The following is an 18,738-nucleotide window of genomic DNA, read 5'->3' as shown; positions in this document are numbered from 1 at the left end:
CTGACTGTCTTTAAAAGGCTTAATTCAAGCTTTTAAAAGGATCTTTTAAACATGTTTGTAACAACAACAAGTCAATTTAAAAAAAAAAAATAGGAAAAACCTAGCTCTGTATTGATTTCAACAGAGGGAACCATCCTAAGATCCTTTATAATCCTCCTACATGTTTATTCATAAAGGATGCTACAGTGGGAACACACTAGATGACTTCCAAATTTAAACTGGTTAGAGATCCTTTAGGGGGTTCCTGGTTATTATCTGTACAATTTCACCAAACCAGTTGATGTAGTATCAATAGTAATGGAATTTTCAGTTAATAGATTACTATTGAATTATCAGAACTGAAGGTTATATTATTCTCTAGAGATATCTTAAACTGTATTGTTCAAGAATTTTTCAAATGAAAAATTAAAAACATGCATTCTCGATTACCAAACTGAAAGAAAATCCTGCAAAAACAGCAACTACTACAGTGCACTTGAGACGATTGGACAAAATAGCGCATAAGCAATAAATGATCAATATAACAGCCTAAGTAATTAAAAAAACTGGCTTCGCTATAGTTCCATTAAAATATACAATCAGAAACATATTTTTCCTGCTTTATTTCCTCCTCTTTCTCCACCTTTTCCTCCCTTTTTCTGCCTATCATTGAAAAAAATGAAAAATGGGGGGGGGGAAGAAAAAAAAAAAGAACATAAAAAGAAAAATGCTGGAAAATCTTGTTTTAATGAGAGGAAAAAAAAATAAAAAAGAAAAAAGAAAAAAAAAAAGAAAATGCAAAGTTTTTTAGGTAATCATTTTCTAGGAATCACTGTTTTAGAAAAATGTGTGTCACTGGTCAACCTCTGCAATCAAAAAATTCTGAGACCCTTGGAGATGGAGCATTGTGAAATTCACCTAGAGAAAGAAAACCTTGATATATGTGCTTACACATATATAATCCAGTTAAATAAAGACCTTACAGAGGGAATAAAATAAGTTGAAAGAAGCATTCTTGTAATGTTAAGAAGTCATTGCCTTCCTCAAAGAACATCATAACTGATGAAGCAATTAAGTTTGAAACATTTTAAAATACTTTTGGTCAAATGCATTTGTGCTAAATGACTTCATTCTGACAAAGATCTATTCCTACTCATAAAGAGCGTACTCATCTGTACTTCATTTTCTAACAGGCTTTTTCAAGAAATGCTTCATACTGCAGAGCACAAGAAGATGAATATCGCTTAGAAGTTACAACTCCTTTGCAGAGGGTTGACTTGTTCATGGGACAGTTCAACAGTGTCCTGTTAACTTCAATATCTGTCTTCACCAAAGGGAACCTTACCGTTGCTAATCTGGGAACTTCAGAGGGACGCTTTATGCAGGTAAATATCACCTTCACAGTAAAAAACACTGGAGTTAAACAGAATAGTGAAAAACAAGGAGCAGTATTTTCCAGTTTAATGGGGTGTTAGACAATTCAAATTGCTGAGTAAAATAGAGCCTCTGGAACATAGACAAAGCATCTAATAGAGCATTCAGCATTTTAAACATTCACATGGGCTTTGTGGTTTGGAGCAATGGTTTTGGAGCAAAATCCACCATATGCCCACTTAGTCTGGCTGGTTCAGTCCAGAGATCTTCTTTGGTACATACACATTACATTTCTTTGAAAGAAATATAAACTGAACTTTTTGTCCTAGATACATATCAAACATGTTCCAATCCCATCTGGGGGCAATAAGGTCTAAAACAATGATTGATTCTCCAAACAGTTTCAGACGCATGTTCTATTTCATCGGTAGAATCAATATGGTCAATTGATCTAGAAGATCAGATTATATCTAGTTTAAAGTAAAATACCCAGACAGTTTATAGTGTAGAAGAAGGAGCGTTAGTTGTTTCTATATACTGATCCAATTCTATGGCAGCAAACTGCTTGCTTAGTACCCATATGAGTTTATGACTCACAGCTGAATAACTGAGATTAACTCCTCCACCACCTAGTTGCAAGTCTCTCTGAGAGCATCTCAGGTTTTAGGACTCATTGTCTTCTCACTGTTCTTTTGGACAGCAATTTTTCCTGTCCTAAACCAGGTTTTCCATAGTGAGTGGTAAATCACCCTCCTGAGAAGTCTGTCTCCCTCCACTGAGTACATAACTAATCTAGACAGGTAGATTAGCTTGCATACCTTCTTTGTAGGTGAATAACAAAATAAATCTAACCCATACAGCCAGTCTTTTAAAAATTTGGCAGTCAAACATGAGAAAACAAAATATTTTGAAAACAATGAGGGCTTCCTCTACCTACCCACCTTCTTTCAAGCACTGTCAATCCATAATGACCACCTAGGAGAGCTTGTCTTCTCCAGCCACAACAGGGTCCAGCCTGGGTGTGTATCTCGGCCCGGATCCCACCTGCACCCAAGGATCTGTGTCCTTTTTACTCTGCCAGTATTATTTGTCCACTTCCAGAGGACCGAAGTATTCCAGACTTCCAGACATATTGGCAGTCTTTGACTCTTCTTGTTCTATAGGCTACAGAGTCATCAAATTTAGCACTGTTGTCCCTCAACTGTCATTAACTGATTCCTGATAAGAAGGCCATCATGAGCTGCTGTGCTCTTCCAGCTTTCCCACATTGGGTAACCTTCCATTAGAAACCACTTGGGCACATACACCTTTTCATAAAATTATTTGTGTAGCATGATTCATCAGAGGAGACTAAATATTATGCCTTCTCTTTTTTCTCTCCCTTCCTCTCATTCTCAGTCCCTACCGCATCCAGTAAGTGGGGTTACATGTTGTCCCCAGAATTTGTTAACCCACAATTGGCACCCTTTTTGGACAGAGGGAATCCAACGTCCCCACTGCTGCCTTCTGCACAGACTGGGTGCAGAACCTGCCCCAGGTTGCACAACCCGTAGTCCTCCCACAAAGAGGGAGGTGAAAGTAATTCAATGTATAGAAAAGGTGGAAAACAGGAGAAAATCAGAGGAAATTGCATTTCTCCTTTCCCCCTAAAAGACAGGAATTTAACAAAATGTTCAGTGACAACCCTGCCAGTTTTACCTGAACTTCCTTTGACGACCTCGTTATCTTTAAGCTGCAGCTAGTCTTCAGCACAGGAAAGGCAAATGCTAAGAGCTACATGCTGAGCACAGGAGCAACCTACGCTCTGTTCTTCAACATAGATACTGGTTCACACAGTGAACATGAGCAATTTGTATAACCTTTCTGAAGCCATTTCCTTATCTAAAATATACAGTTAATAACAGCCACTGTCTTATTCACTGCACTTGTATTGGGCTGCCACAAAGCTTTTAGGGAGCTGTGGTGGAAAGCACAAGGCAGCATTATTTTTATTTGTATCGTTCCTTAAATTATTCATTCAAGTCCCGCACCACACATCTCATTCAGACATTTACCCACTCATGGAACAATTAAAATATTTCCAGGACACATTTCCCATTCCAGGTTCACTTACAGATCAAAAGAAAGGCTATTGTATAAACTGCATATTGCCATTAGCAGAAATATTCTCATCATTGAATTAGATTGGCTTGAGTTACAGAGGGAAGTTAACATTGGGCTCATATTGTAATAAGTAGGAGCTCTTTCTTCGAGGGTTTGGTGCAACCAGCAGGAGAATAAGCATACCAACTAGCTTTAATGATACTACCTCCAGATAAAATGTTAGTATTTCTTTTACCTTTAAAAGGTCTTGGAAGAAATACTATGTCTCTAGAATATAGAAGACATCACTTTTTACAGAATTCAATGTACATTTACATTAAGTGTTTGTTTTTTGTTTTTTTTTTCCTTTTTACACTAATAGTTATCTAGGAAGTGCTTTCAAACATGTTCATTAGCAAATGTCCAACTACAGCAGATTTGCAGTGTTTCTATGGAAATATAGCTATTAACTGTAATGAGATGGAGATCATTAAAAACTGAGCTATTAAACTAACATTACTGAAGTAAAATGGATTAAAAAAGAATCAGGATAATCTAACAAAGATTTAATTCATCAAAACAATATCCCTAATCACTTCCCCATATTTTATAGCAAAGAAATGTAACTATTTTCTTTTTTGTTTCATTCACAAATATACTAGAACACATTGCAAAAAATCCTCATTTTTTCCCTTATTGTACACCTACCTGTTGCACAGTTTGTCATTTGCACTAATATTTTAGCTCTTTGTACATGCAAATATTGAATTTTCCTGTGCAACCTATTTGTATCTCATAGCTATCCAGAGTTGACTATATCTGTTCAGAGAGAGATTTGCTTTCAGAGAAAATCAGTTGCAGAATTCTGTGTAACCTGTGTTACAACTGGTTATATTGTATTAATATCTTCATAATATATTTTCATGGAGCCTATTTAAAAGAAAAAATATATATTCATATATAGACTTCTAGTGAACACAGTTCACCTTGTATTTAGATCCTCTTTGAAATATCAGATCTTGAGTCTGTGTTTAGACAATTTAGTTTGTGACATAAACTTCAGCACTAGCAATTATCTGTGAGATTAAAAGAAATAGTAATACAGTACCTCTGTCTCTGGCAACACAATGCCCAAATATGAAACATATTGGTGAAAATTAAGGGTGAGATTAATGAATTTTAAAGAAAATTGTGTTATATTTATTTAGGGTTCATTTTAATTATTGTGAACATTTTGTGGGAAAAAACAGATGTTTAAAACACAGTATTATGTCACGTAAATTCAATTGAAGCTCCAAGCCTGTGCTGTGGAAGCCAGCAGGTGCCGAATCAAGCTCCTAATATTCAAGTCAAGAAAAATTTATTTGAAAATGTATCTCACATTCTCCTATTATACCTGCTTACACATGATCAGCAGCCAACCATTTGATTCTCCTTCTCTTCTTTCTTTCATATTTCTTGCTCTCTTTCCAGATCCTTTTGCACTTTCTTCTGCACTTTCTTCCTTCCTACCAATGCCTCATCTCTGTTTGCAGCCATATTTTTCTGTTTACCATGCAATTACTGCACAGCATTTCTGCAAAAGTCAAGAGAAGGTTTAATACGTAGTTTCTGAGAACACGATTTTTCCTTCTGTAAATGATGGCTAGCTGACTCTAGGTTTTTGATGTATTTAGAGCCAGATCACACTGAATAGTTCCTGTCTTTACAAGTGATTCCACAGAAGCTGATGGCTGTGCTAATGACCCAGCTGTTATCAGAGTACAGCCTGTATTTTGCTTCTTTAAAAAAACATCAGAGGAGCCAATAATATTGGGAATGCAAAAGCAGGTATGCCTCACCCAACCAGTGAATAGTCACCTGTTGTTTTCTACTTGTCCTCTTAGTTAGCTTAAATAGAATTTTTCACTTTAGCAGCTCTGAAAAGCACTGATACACTAATACAGGAAAGGAAATACTGCCTCCTTTGCTAAATGTTTATTTTTTTCAGCCAAAATCTAAAACTAAAATCAAATCAATCTAGATCGTCCAAGCACAGAAGATTCATGAGCTCTTTTAAGGAGGATAATTGGGGCCGGGAGGTGAATTCCAGAGTTCTCCTGGAGAATAATTGCAGCCCATTGACATACTGAGCATGTTTTGGCTGCATCAGAAATGTTAAATCTGTATTTGGCCGCGAATAGATTGGAGTTTGTAGTTTACTAAATATTGTGGAGTTTCTGTTACAAAACAGAGCAGTAATAATTTTTCTAAGACAGCTGACATGCATGAGACAGAAAAGAAAAATGGTTTTACTTCCTTCCTAAGCTGGAGCCTGACAACAAGCTTTCCCCCCCCCCCTTTTTTTTTTTTTTTTTTTTTTTTTTTTTCTGTTGAGAAGTTGCAGCTGTTTCAGCCTTTCTTATTGTGCTTGCTTTCAGAGTGTGACTGGGAACATGGGCTGAAAGTACAGCTGTTGGGTGCAAAGTGAATCAGGTATTTCACAGTGGTTATTTGATTAGAAAACAGCACACAGTCACACTGCCATAGCTGTGGAATCAGATTTACAGCTGGTGTAAACCAGTCTTACTCCCCTCAAGTCAAAGAAACTACACTAAGGATACGAGTCATATCTGGAAAAGACACATTCATTACCGGCCAGTATTTTGGGGACATTTGAGTTTGTCACAAAAGAAAAAGAAAAAAAAAAAAAAAGATAAAAAGAAAGAACGAAAAAAATCCATGCTATATTGAGATTAAATATCTTCTATTTTGCTCAGTTCCAAGATGAAGCTTTTCTTTCTTTGCCTGAAATTACCTCATTTTATTGACAAAGAAAAAAGTTCTTCAGGAAGGGGAAGTCTTTCTGATAGCTTTGGGCAGAGTGGGATATGGGAAAGTTTTATAAGATTTATTCCGAAAAGCTCACACTTGGTTTGGCCTTAGCCATGGACAAGAGACCGATGCCTTTGTCGTCTGCAGAGGCTGGCTTTCAGCATAACACTGTTTGGAAGCAGAGCACTGCACACGCACCATACACCTGAAGCTGTTCTCACTGAGGTCAAGCCCAAGCAAATGTACTACTCATTGGTTACCTGCTTCAGGAAGAGAGAGATGGGAAACTTTTCCCTGTAAGCTTTACATGTACTGCAGGTAACAACTCCCATCAGGTGCATTTTTGGCAGTAGGTTCATATCAGGCAGGCACCTTCTGACTATATGGCCCAACTCAGTGGGGCAGCACTGGGCCGTGAGCAGGATGAGGACCTCCTTCAGGTGTCCTCTAATCTTTACGGGGTAGTAGGATGTCCATCTTGTTGCACCTGGAGGTAAGGAGAGGGTCTTCCTATGCCTATACATACACTCTGGGATGCAGTCAGCCACACGCTGGCTGCAGTCCTGTCTGATCTGGCTGGATATGAGCCAGGTCTAGCTGAGAAGCCAAGCGTTAGCAAAACATGGTCACGCAATGTCATGTCTGAGCAGCTTCTGGACTGAATATGGCTTGGGGCACGAGAACCAAAGCATGATAGCATATATAGTCCTCATTGGCATAGACTGCATCTCGCACAACAAGCCGCTCACCCTCCTCAGGGCCTCCCTGCACACCCTGGCACAGAACAATAACGAACAGCAAGCTTTGTTCTAGGGACACATTACACTCCAGCATTTTTAACCAGATTTTTCAGCTAAGAAAGGAAGTATGGGGTTAGAATGAAGGTTCCAGGATAGATAGGGGCAAGTAAAAGCACACTTTGGTACTTCTCCCAGTACCCTCCTGTGTCTGGTACTTAGTGGCCCAGAGATTTCCTGAGCTGGAAATTGAACCTGTGTCTGGTGTTTAGTAGTCCTTAACAGTCCTTTAATAGTTCATAAAGGAATTATTTTCCATTATGTGTTGTTTTGCCCTCCATAGTATGCTGTGACAATGATGTCCAGAATTTCATCATGCTTTGCATGATGAAGAGATTCCTTCACCTGCTGCCTCATCTTTTCCTTTGGTGCACCCCATTCTGTATGATGAGGAACAGGGACTCGGCTCTCACAGATCAATTCTTTGGGAGATTTTCACATGCAGAGCAGAAATCTGTTGGCTTTCCTATCCAAGTACAGAATATTTGACAGTCACAGTCATTTCCCGGGAATACTTATGATTAAAAACAATCAACAACAACACCAAACTATAACACTCACATCTCATTTCCCTGAAAAGAGAAAAATTAGCATGTGTCATAGTTGCTTTCATAGATTACATGCCAGGCAACACAATGCATGTTACAGAAATGAGTATAGACAAAAGTAATCACATCTGCTTTTTATTTGTAACTGCACTCAGAGAGAGCTTGGAAAATCATGTCCTAGGATTCAACAAGAAGAGAGCCAGGCATTCAGAATTGCTCTCCTCTTGCAAACAGCAAAATGGCAAGGCCTTGCTGCTTTGGGAATCAAGGCTCAAAGCCCTGGTGCCTGTTAGCAAAATGAGTTGACACAGAGCAAGGAAGTACAGAGCTTTGCATCCTTCAGCATAGTAATTCAACTCCAGTTTGTATCACAGCACAGCAGAAGCTATTTCCACCTATGGATTTATCAAACTTCTTTTGACCTAGTTGCTTTCCCACTGGATAAATATGATTGTAACAAAACCCACTAATGCAAGTGGTAAGCCATGTTGGAAGCAAGTGTGAGGTCACAAAATACATAAGCACAAACCTTAAACCTGGCAGTGTTGGGAGGAGGAAAGAATGGCGGGATATAAGCAATCATTGCAAAAGCTGTCCTACTCAGTGCCCACTCCTATTCTGACACTATGGACCAGAAATTCACCTGGCTTCTCAATACTGTGTGATGTGTTTAAATACAAAACATGAACACATGCATTTGTAGGAATGTGAATTGTTGCAACCCTTCCCACTTAATAATTTTTCAGCTAGCAGAAATCTGTGGCAAAAACTATGTAAGTGATGTTTTCATACCTATACTCAACTTTTAACAGTTTTATTATAGCAGCTCTTTCTGTGGTAAAGAGAGTATCCTGCTCCCCCTAAACTATGAAATAGTGCATAATGCAAAATCCGTACAGCCAAATTAAAATTAACACCTGCTGCCAAATAACTGTTCTGAGAGCACACATGTTTTAATATTCAGTTCAAGTGGAGAAGCTTACACCCTCCAGAGCATTATACTCTGCATGGATTAGCGTGATATACAGCTTCTAGAGAGCTACATATGTGCCCTCCGCAAGATTTTGCTGCATATCCCGAGGCATTTAAGGCGTTACACAATAAAGTTAACCCTGAGCCTATCTGCTGGGTAATGGCCTCCACCTGCTAGACATGTAGGGAAAAAAAAAAAATAACAATGTGATACTTAGATGGGATTGCTTTAAGAAGGCCTCTCATTTTTGCAGAAGGTATTTCACCATACACTCAGTAACATATGTAATTCAATCCTGCTGACTAGCAGAACTGAGCATCAGAATGATTTTTAAAAGAAGCTGTTGTATGATCTTTTTCAACTCAAGTTATTACAGTCTAAATTTGCCATATTATCCTTAAACTAACCTAGATTTGAGGCTTCTCACTTACCATTAATTCTAACTGATGGTAAAGAAAGTGTATTATTTTGATGTTCATCAATGTAAGTGATCACTGGCTTCCAGTATAAAAGATATATTAAATAATATGTTAATTAATTAATTGTTGGCCCTTCCCTCATCAAAGTACTTTGAGCCACAGTGAAAGATTGTATACCTTTTTGTGTTTCTCTTAAATAGAGGGAAATAAAAACAGTGTTTGATTTAAGAAGGATGTCTGGAGCTGTAGCTGTGATTAGGAACGTGCTTCTTGAGAGGGCTATTTGAAAGAGCATGAGAACAGCTGCAAGGGTTCATCAAACCAAAGGTCCATCTAGCTCAGTGTTCTGTCTCCAGCCATAGTCACAAGCAAGGTGCCTAGGGAGCAGGGCAACATACCCAATACCTTCTGCTTCAGGCATCCAACTATTTCTAGTTCTTCAGTTCTTGGGATTTCCTGAGCGACTGGTTTTTGTTTTTTCAGTTCTTTCCATGTACATTGCATTTACATCCTCTGGCAAGGAGTCATACATGTTCATCACATAGTGACAGGAAGTCTTGCTCTTTTGTTTATTTTGAACCTGCCTATTACTTTTGCTTTTCAATGGTATTTAGTACTTGTATTGGAAGACAGTAAATGGTCAACCACTAGCCACTCTCTCCATGTCACTTATGGTCCTGTATGCCTTTTCCATATTCCACCCACAAAGTCAGCACTTCCACTCTAACCTATTCATTGCTTGTTTCAGCCTTTTGATCACTTTTTTTACCCTACTTTGAACCTTTTTCCCATTTTAACATATTATTTTTGTCATGAAGCAACCAGAACTGCACAGAGAATTCAAAGACTGGACAAGCTGTGAATTCGTATGACATGCAGATCTTTTCTGATTTGTTGTCTAATCCTTTTCTATAATTCCTAACGTGTGTTTTTGCACTGCTGCTGAACAGTGAGATGATATTTTCCTGGAACTATCTATCATGTATCACTTTACATTTATCTTCTTTGTCGCATTTCACCTGCCATTTTATTGCCTTGACACACTGTCTTGTAAAGTCCTCTTGCCATCCTTCATAGTCTGTCCTCATCCTTATCTCCTTGAATACTTTCAGACTTCAGCAAACTTTGTTACTGGACTGCTCACCCACTTTTCAAACTCATTTATGGATGCGTTAAACTGTATGGATCTCAGCACATACCCTTGCAGAGTACCTCTGGTGACTTCTCATTACTGCAAGAGCTGACCATTTACAGCTAGCATCTGTTTGTTTTCTTTCAGTCTGTTATTTGTCTGCACAAGCCCTTCCCTCTCTCCTAACTGCTATAGTGCAGGCACACAGATATACTTTAATTTCTTGTGTGTCCTGGAGAAATACTTGATAATCTCATTAAAATGTTTAAAACAAAACAAAACAAAACAAAAAGAAACACCAGTACTTGGATAATCATAATCATGTTTCTAGTCTTTGCATACATAAATCCTTGTGTAGCACTGAAATATTTCCATTGGAGAAGTAGCACACATATGATAGTATGGACACAATACAGCAATGCCAAAAGGTACACACATACCAGCCCAGTCCCAAGCAATAAAAATCAGAGGTATCTGAGAACAACACTGGGGTCCTAAGTAGCCTCGTCTTCATGCTGTAACAACTGTCTTAAAATTGCCTTTCTCTTCAGGATTATGTTGGATAAGGGTAAGATAGAATTTCAAGGACTAGGCTGATGCGTGCAGACATGGCACAGTTAGAGAGACCAGAAAGAGCATTTTTGCATCTTGAGTCTGTTCTTGCCACTCTGTAGGCTGGTGGATTAGTTCTAGGAAAACTGCAAACTTTTATTCCATAGTTCCAAATGAGTTAGGAAGTGTAATTTGAGCTCACTGTATATCATGAGGTCAAAGTCTATCCACCTGGGCTTTGAGCAGGTGATTTGACTATCAGCCTCAGTACAATAAAGGTCACTTGGTTTTTAAAGTACCAAGTAATTTTCCAAGACTATAGAGAGATGGGGTCCAAATTTTCATATGTCATGTGAGGTTGCAACACAGATGTGTTTAAGGGGTTAACACAGTGGCTCAATCAGAAAGAATGCTTGGCAATAAGAGGAAGCCTGGATTAATGATAGAAAAGAATTCTTAGCATTTTATAGCAGTGGGTATCCGAGATGAGACATGGGTAATGATCAACTAAAAAGGTATTTGCAGCTGTGGTGCTACCTCTCCCCATAATGCCAACATTAATCAAGCTTTTCCATGCAGCTTTGCAGTCCATTCTATTTTTCATTGTCCTGAATATAAAAACAGAGCTCATGCCCTAATACACTGAGTCAGACACCATACTTCTGTGCCACTGATAATGATCAGACCTTATCGATTTCTAAAAGCTGTACTTTCTGTACTGTGAAACAAACCTATAGCAAATTATTTAACAAAGCCATGTTCATTTTGAGGGGAAAAAAGCCTCTTGTAACCCCAAACTGTAAATAACTTTGAGATGTGAAGCAGTTATCACCATGAATTAACTGCTCATATATTTTATTTAAGTCTTGAATTACAACAAAACATCAGCTGTAATTACAGCATCTCTAAGTCGAGTCTTGGAGTCAGCCCTCTTGCTGAAAGACCTTGGCAGTGCAAAATGCCAGTGAAATCATGTAAGTCAATGTCCTGGCTGTTCTGATGATGCCTTAGGAGTCAGGAGAAAAGTTTCATTATAGGAAAAAATGAAACTTTTGACATACAAGTTATTTCCAAAATGGCTTCTATCTTTTTAAATAATGAACTCCATTGAATCTCAATGTCTCAACAAACGCTGATTATCTAAATTCCTTAAGTAAACTGCACGTGATGCAGCTTTTGAAACATGAACATGATCTTCCCTTATGTAAACAATCCTCTGCCTTTGTTGCCTGATGCTATCGCACTGGGTGCACATCCTTCTGGATTGCAGGCCCAAGCCTATAAAGTCTTGCTATCAAATATCCACCCCAATCTGCAGATGCTTTATGCCTGTGCTTAACAGCCATGACTCATCCCATTAAAGTCAACAAAGTTACAGTAGTAAAGTTAAGCATGTATTTGCAGGAATAGGCCAAAATTCTCAGAAGTATTTAGGTAACTTAAGATGAAGAGAGATGACTAGTGGGGGAATTTCATACTGGTGTGACTAATCTTCCTAAGATCTTCTGGAATCAAGAGAGAAAGTGCTCTTGCAAAGGGGCTTCAGGACAGCTAAATTAGGCTCCTGTTTTGGAACATCTTCCAGAGAGCTTCCTGCTCTCCCTGTTGCTTAAGAAGTGCCAAGACTGTCCTGGACACCCAGCTCCCACAGAAATTAGCAGAAGTTAGACCTTAAGGTGTCCAGCCTGATCCTACTGTGTGGCATCCCTGCCAATGGCAGGGGGGTTGGAACTGGATGATCTTTAAGGTCCCTTCCAACCCAAACCATTTTATGTTTCTGTGATTCTGTGATTTTGCCAAGCACTTGTCTGCAGCAACAGCCATCTCAGCAGCTCTGGGAATCAAGCTTCGACTGCTTGTGGCTTCATAACCATGCTCACGGTGACAACTTGTGCCTGCCATAGCTTTGCACTCCAGCAGCCCCATGTACACCATGACCAGATAGTAACAACACAGGCTACAGTGCACTGTTCAAGCTGAAGGACCAAGGTGAAAATAAATGGAAACATGTCAAAGGCCTGAAGTTTCCTCTAAATAAACATTGTAGATAAAATTGTTTTTTTCTCACATGTACTCTTAAATCTACAAGGCTAAGTGACCCATCTTCATTTTTTATGGTTGATTTATAAATACTTGAAAAAAGACCACAAAGCAAGCAATGACTCCTTCGTATTTTAGTAAGCATGATGCATTTTGAGGATCCTCCAAGAGCCATGATTTTGCTGTGTTAAATAAAGTGGATTTTATAGAGGTTTAATCAGATCATGATGGAACATTATGCAAAACATTATGCAATGTAATGCAAAGTAATTAATGCAAGCAGAAAAGTGGCAGGGATGTGAGGCTGTTGAGCAGCATTTGTGTCACACACTGCCTGCTGATTTTCTGAATTTCTGTCTTTCTTAGATAGTGGTTTCCCGTTCAGAGCCCACAGCTCCACATGTCAGCTTTCAGTTGGACTCCCACCCTGTCTCTCCCCAGGTTGTTGTTGAGAACTCAGTAGCAGCAGATGGCTATACCCTGGTAGTGACTGGAAAAAAGGTGAGCAGTACATAATCTAATCATTCCTCACCCTGTGCAAACCTGCATACAGAACAGCAACTTTCGTTAAGGGCAGCTATTCACACTGCTGCTTTATGTTCTGCATCCTCCCAGCCCTTCCATTCCCTTGGGAACACTGGAGGGGCAAGTTTCCTCCAAGACTTTTTTTTTTTGCTACTAAACAAACCAACAGACTAAGATTGAGAAATGTTTAAATAATGTAAGAACTGTGATATAAACCAACAAAAGCCAGGAAATGCAAATTTAAAGCTGAAAGTCTGTCCTTAATTCAAGTGCTTGCAAAGAAAAACACACAATGGCTTAAGAAAAGAATGGTGTTGAGAATTTCCTGGCTTTTGTTGGTTTGTGTCATAACTTTATAACTTTTTTAAGAGGGGTGTGTGTGCAAGTGTTATGTGGGTGTGTTTAAAATTGGAGATGCTGTTCTTGGTAATGTTTGAAGATTATTTCATCAGGCAGTTTACAAAGGGTTAATAAAACATGAAGAGTTATCATAAATATGCTATTGTCATAACTAGGATGTGTGTTGTCAGGTGGATTTAGGACATAATTGCGTTAGCAGATAATATTACAGATAATCCTAAACCTTAAACATAAGCAATAATTTGACCTCTTGAGTTCTATAAGCATTTAAAGAAATTAATCAGCCATTACTAAAGATGGTTATTAATCATTTATGAGAAACCACGAGATATTTACAAGAGTAAACTTCAAAGAAAATGTCCCAAAAATGTTTAAGAAAGATGCTGAAGTATAAATTATATAGTGATGTAATTAAATGCTAGTATTAATACTTCGATCAATGATAACTTCTGATATTTAGAGTGACTATTATCACACCTATTTTGATATCTTGAAAATTATCATAAATTTTAATTCATGTTTTTGATATAGGTTAGATTTTTTTGATGGTATGTGTTAAACACCAAGTACTTGGTCGGTCGTGTGCCCAGTGTGTCACAGAAATTAATGTAGCCTCTCCAAAGCTGAAATAGCCATCATGCCTATTTTTATAAACATATGAACTAAGACATACTGAGACACACTGTTTTTTCCAAGAATTGCTACAGAACTGGGAGGAGCATGGTGCTGTTTTCTTTTTCCATCAGCAAAAAAATGCTATCTTGCTGTAAACACCAGATGCTGGTAGTAACTGTATATAACATTAAGATGCCTTTAGGGTTTCTCCCAAGTGAATTTAAAATCATGTCACTTAAATTACTTAAAAGATCCTATAATTACCGAGCTAAAGAGAAGCTGAACCACGACTTGCACAGCTGAAATCTGAGTAGTGCCACAGCGCACTGCATAAATTGAGACTCTCCTCGCCGGCAAGCATGTGCATTCAAAGGCTCTGTGCACCATTTCTTTCCGCTGACAGATAACCAAGGTGCCGCTGAACGGGCCGGGCTGCCACCATTTCCAGTCCTGCAGCCAGTGCCTGCTGGCGCCTGCCTTCATGCGGTGCGGCTGGTGTGGTGAGCAGTGCCTGAGGTCTCCAGAGTGCACTGGAGGGACCTGGACCCAGGAGACCTGCTTGCCAAGAGTCTACGAGGTAAAATACACACTTCTGGTATTCACCTCTGTGTCATTTCAGATACATGGCATCCAGGGGACCATACCAGTGTCTGGGGTGGTTTGTGGGGCGAAGGGCTGCCTGCCCACCACCCCTTGGAAACCCAGAGCTGGCAGAGCCCTCCAAGCCCAGCAGTGCCCATGGCGTGGCCTGCGGTGCATCAGGGGCCTAAAGGGTTGGATGAGTTTTTGGGGTAAATATATAGGAAGAGGTGCCCTCAGATGCCCTGTTGGTGAGCATGAGAAGCAAACAGAGGAGTTATCATGCTCATTCTACTTCTTATGTTTATGCACTTATGGCAAATGAAGTGCCTGCTCTCTCTCACAACGGAGGTGGCAGCTGAAGGGGAGCAAGCCAGCAGCTTTGCCCTGGCAGAGGGAACAGCCAGAGGCTACTCTCAGTGGGCTCCTGTGAGGAGCATACAGGGACAACGCTGTGCAGATGAGCACAGAGCCCTGCTGGCTCGCCCCTGTTTTCATTTAGCTATGGTTGGTGTGAGATTTGCACGGGCAGACTGTACATTTAACCGAATCGTTTGAGTGAGGTGCAACACGGCTGTGAAGGCCAAGGCTCAGGGAGCAGCAGATGGACTAGTACACTGAGGGAGGAACAAGCGGAGAGCCTTCTGGTAGCACTTGCACCTACTTACTTTTAACACATTTAAACTATACTGTGTGGCCAAAAAATACATTTTCCTCTGGGTATACAGCTTGCAAACGAAAATGAAACTTTGACATGCTAAACTCTCAGGGAGAGAGGGAAGCAATAGTTCTTCCTTAGCAAACAGTGTTTTCTTTCAACTGGGCAGAGGATTTCATGGACAACAGCTTTTTTACAAGTAGCCAGGCAAAACTGCTGTGAAAGTTTGGATTCACTAATAATCTAGAAACATGTTTACAGGGGTGGTATTTGTCATGTTTCAGATTAAAAATTTAGGGCTAAATCAGACAAAATTCAGTGAAGAGACAATGAAGCACTCTAGGAATCATACCCAAAATGGATGGAGAAATGTGTGTGTGCGAGCATGAATGTAAGTGTGTTTGCCTTGCCTTCAGTTACCATTTACCTTTGGGCAAAGGAGATATAAAAAATCCGCTATTCCAAATGTGAATCATTTACTTTCACTTTATACAAGAACTCAGCCATTTCAGAAAAGCTGCAGTAGATGATCAAATTGTCCTTTCTGTCCCCAATTTTTAAGAGACTATGAATCACCGATACAGAGGCATGCACTGGGGATTAGTCCTATTCCATTTTTATATACCTCTGCAGAAACAAACTGCTCACACCTGCCCTGCATAGCTTGTTTTGTCTTTCCTAGAGCTCAAGCATAAGCAGCAACATTTTTTCTCAGCAAAAATTTCCAACAGCTGCTGTGGCTTGCCACGCATCCAAAAAGATTTCTAAGGTTCAGAACTGCCTTGTTTGTGGCTTTCAGAGGTGCTGAGCTCACACAGCCCTCTGGTTTCAACCCGGAGTGTGTGTGCTAGGCAGCTACAAGATGCAAGCACCTGGATCACAGCAGAGGTTCGCAGACCAAGAGGTGAGTCTCCAGAGCCACCTCTTGAGTCCCTCTGGAGTTGCTGGGAGAACTCATCTGATGGATTGGGCCATAGATGTGGGCAGCAGGAACAGGCATGGGGCTGGCCACATGCTGCCCTTCCCCACACACAGCTCAAGCCCTGCCTGCTCAGCACAAGCCCAGTCTGCCCTTGTAATGAACGTGGATCTGTGGCACTGATGGGTCTTGAAGGGAATCTTGAATTACTGTATGCCCACATAGGTGGAAGTTGCTTCTAGAAGGTTTGTAAAGAAAAAAAAATGCAACTGAGTACTCAAATCCCTTTGGATTGCTAGCTGTTAAGACAGATTTCATGCTCTGCTGGACCATGACATTTAACATTATTACTGAAAAAAATATATAAAACAGATTATTCATCATCTTCTGATCTGTCTTTAAACCCATATGCATAAAATATGAGAAACAAGCTTGTTTTGTTCCTAGCAAACAGAGGATGACCTGCTTTGCATAGTATTTGAAATTCTGTCCTACTCCCCTTAATATTTTGCAGATTTCAGAGAGACAGATTGCTTAGGATAGGTCATATGAGCGTTTTAACCTGAGGGTAACACAGAGGGTCTGATCCAAAGGACGCTAGTGAAGTCTTCAGTAAAGTTTTCCCAGGTTATTACACAGACCAGTGCACAGTGGAAAAAAATAAAATAAATAAATAAAAAATACAAGAATAAAAAAGATGAGATATTCCTCTCAGGAGGAATGGCAGAGGGGAAGCACAAGGTTCTCCCATTGGTCCTACTGACCATTCAGGTCTCTGCCTTGCTTTAAGCACTTTTCCTTGGAGCCACTGGGTGGTGGGGAGCAGCTCTTCATCCCAGCCCCATGGCGAGCACAGAGCTCCAGGGCATCCCGGATGGTGCTGGGACAGGCGTGAGCATCGCAGCCTGTCTCGGCCCCAAACACAGCTGGGCACTGTACCTGTGGTGGTTTTACCACATGGACCTGCCTCCACCTACTGCCCTGCTAGCACCGGAGCATGTTTTGTCAGCCCAAACTGAAGGAACACTGGGGGACTCAGAGAAGTCGCACTGGAGATAACTCCGTAATGAAACAAATTGCAGGCGTCTGCATGCGGAGTTAAGGTCATGCTGAGAGGTGAACTGCATAAAAGGAAAAATAAACTGGTCTCCCTTCGGATTCTTTGTTGTGGTTAAAAACTTGGGATGGTTTGTTGTTGTTTTTAAAGTGAGTCATTTTAGTTAGCTTTTATCTCAGAAGTATCAAGAACATCAAGCCCTCTGCTGCCTGTTTAAATTGGAGGTTCTGCTGGAAATTTCAAATGTGGCCTGTGCATGTTCTTGCCTCTTAATTAAAATGAATGGGCTGTTGAAACTTTAATAAATAGATATTTTCTTCCAACAATTTATAAGGTATGTGAGTGGATATTAGCATAATGGCTGTTAACATAAACAAAAGAAAAACACTATTTTCAACATTTTTAGAAAAAGCCTTCTCCCCCATAACCCAAAGCCCAGGGAGTGGCAGGGACATGCAGAACTTCAGGCCTCACAGCAGGACTTACTCCAGGTTGTCAGTGGGGATTCCTGGCCTGAGAGAATTTTCAACAATTTTCAGCTCCTGAATTTCATAGCATTTATAAATGATTTGGGCTTTGCTTATTTTCTGTTACTAACTGCACAATGCAAGAGCAAAGACAATGCCTACAAATGCCTCAGTTCAAAGTCCAGGAGGTTCACTGATCATTCCTGTCATCTCTCCCAAGGAAAAGTCTTGGAAACTGCTCTTGACTTGCAGTGGTTTCAACATACAAAACAAATGAAATAAATAAAGGAGTGCATAAAAACACTCTCGGGGAATTTTTTGAGAGCTCAAATACAAAAGTACAAGTTTGGGGTTGGGTTGTTTTTTGTATTTGTTTTTGGTTTTTGCTCTACTTTGAAGTCATACCTCCTAAATTTGCTAGCAGAACACAGTAAATACTTCCATTTTCCTTCAGTTAAGGCACATGGGCTGCCATCACAAGTCTCTTTTGGCAGGTAAGATCCCTCAAAAGCAGATAAGTGTCTAAGTTTTTGATTCTGTATGGCTTTGTGAAGCCTGATTTTAACCCTCTCATTTTGCTAACTTAATGGATTGCATTTCAGACTCCTCAAATGCCAGAAGTCTATGCATTATTGCACAAAACACGAGACATCTTGTACCCCCACAGAGCAATTTTAGTTTTGTAATTCCAAAAATAGATAGTTTGCTGAGATACTAAGTGGAGTGGAAAACTATTATCTGAAGTCAATCCAAATTATGAAGAGGAAAAAAAAGAAAAGAAAGAAAGAAAGAAAGAAAGAAAGAAAGAAAGAAAGAAAGAAAGAAAGAAAGAAAGAAAGAAAGAAAGA

General features: G+C 39.7%; 1 protein-coding gene across 3 annotated transcripts in view; it reads left to right on the top strand.

The window, feature by feature from the left end:
- MET (MET proto-oncogene, receptor tyrosine kinase) overlaps nt 1–18,738 on the top strand; it is a 93,112-nt gene that overhangs the window by 34,896 nt on the left and 39,478 nt on the right. For all 3 annotated transcript variants that reach the window (XM_035337974.1, XM_035337965.1, XM_035337980.1), the window contains 3 exons: nt 1,173–1,364; nt 13,077–13,211; nt 14,614–14,787. In XM_035337974.1, the coding sequence (XP_035193865.1) occupies nt 1,173–1,364; nt 13,077–13,211; nt 14,614–14,787 (501 nt within the window). The remainder of the gene's footprint in view (nt 1–1,172; nt 1,365–13,076; nt 13,212–14,613; nt 14,788–18,738) is intronic.

This window comes from Oxyura jamaicensis, chromosome 1 (assembly GCF_011077185.1).
Source record: "Oxyura jamaicensis isolate SHBP4307 breed ruddy duck chromosome 1, BPBGC_Ojam_1.0, whole genome shotgun sequence".
NCBI lineage: Eukaryota > Metazoa > Chordata > Aves > Anseriformes > Anatidae > Oxyura > Oxyura jamaicensis.
This window is presented reverse-complemented; position numbering and strand designations above follow the sequence as displayed.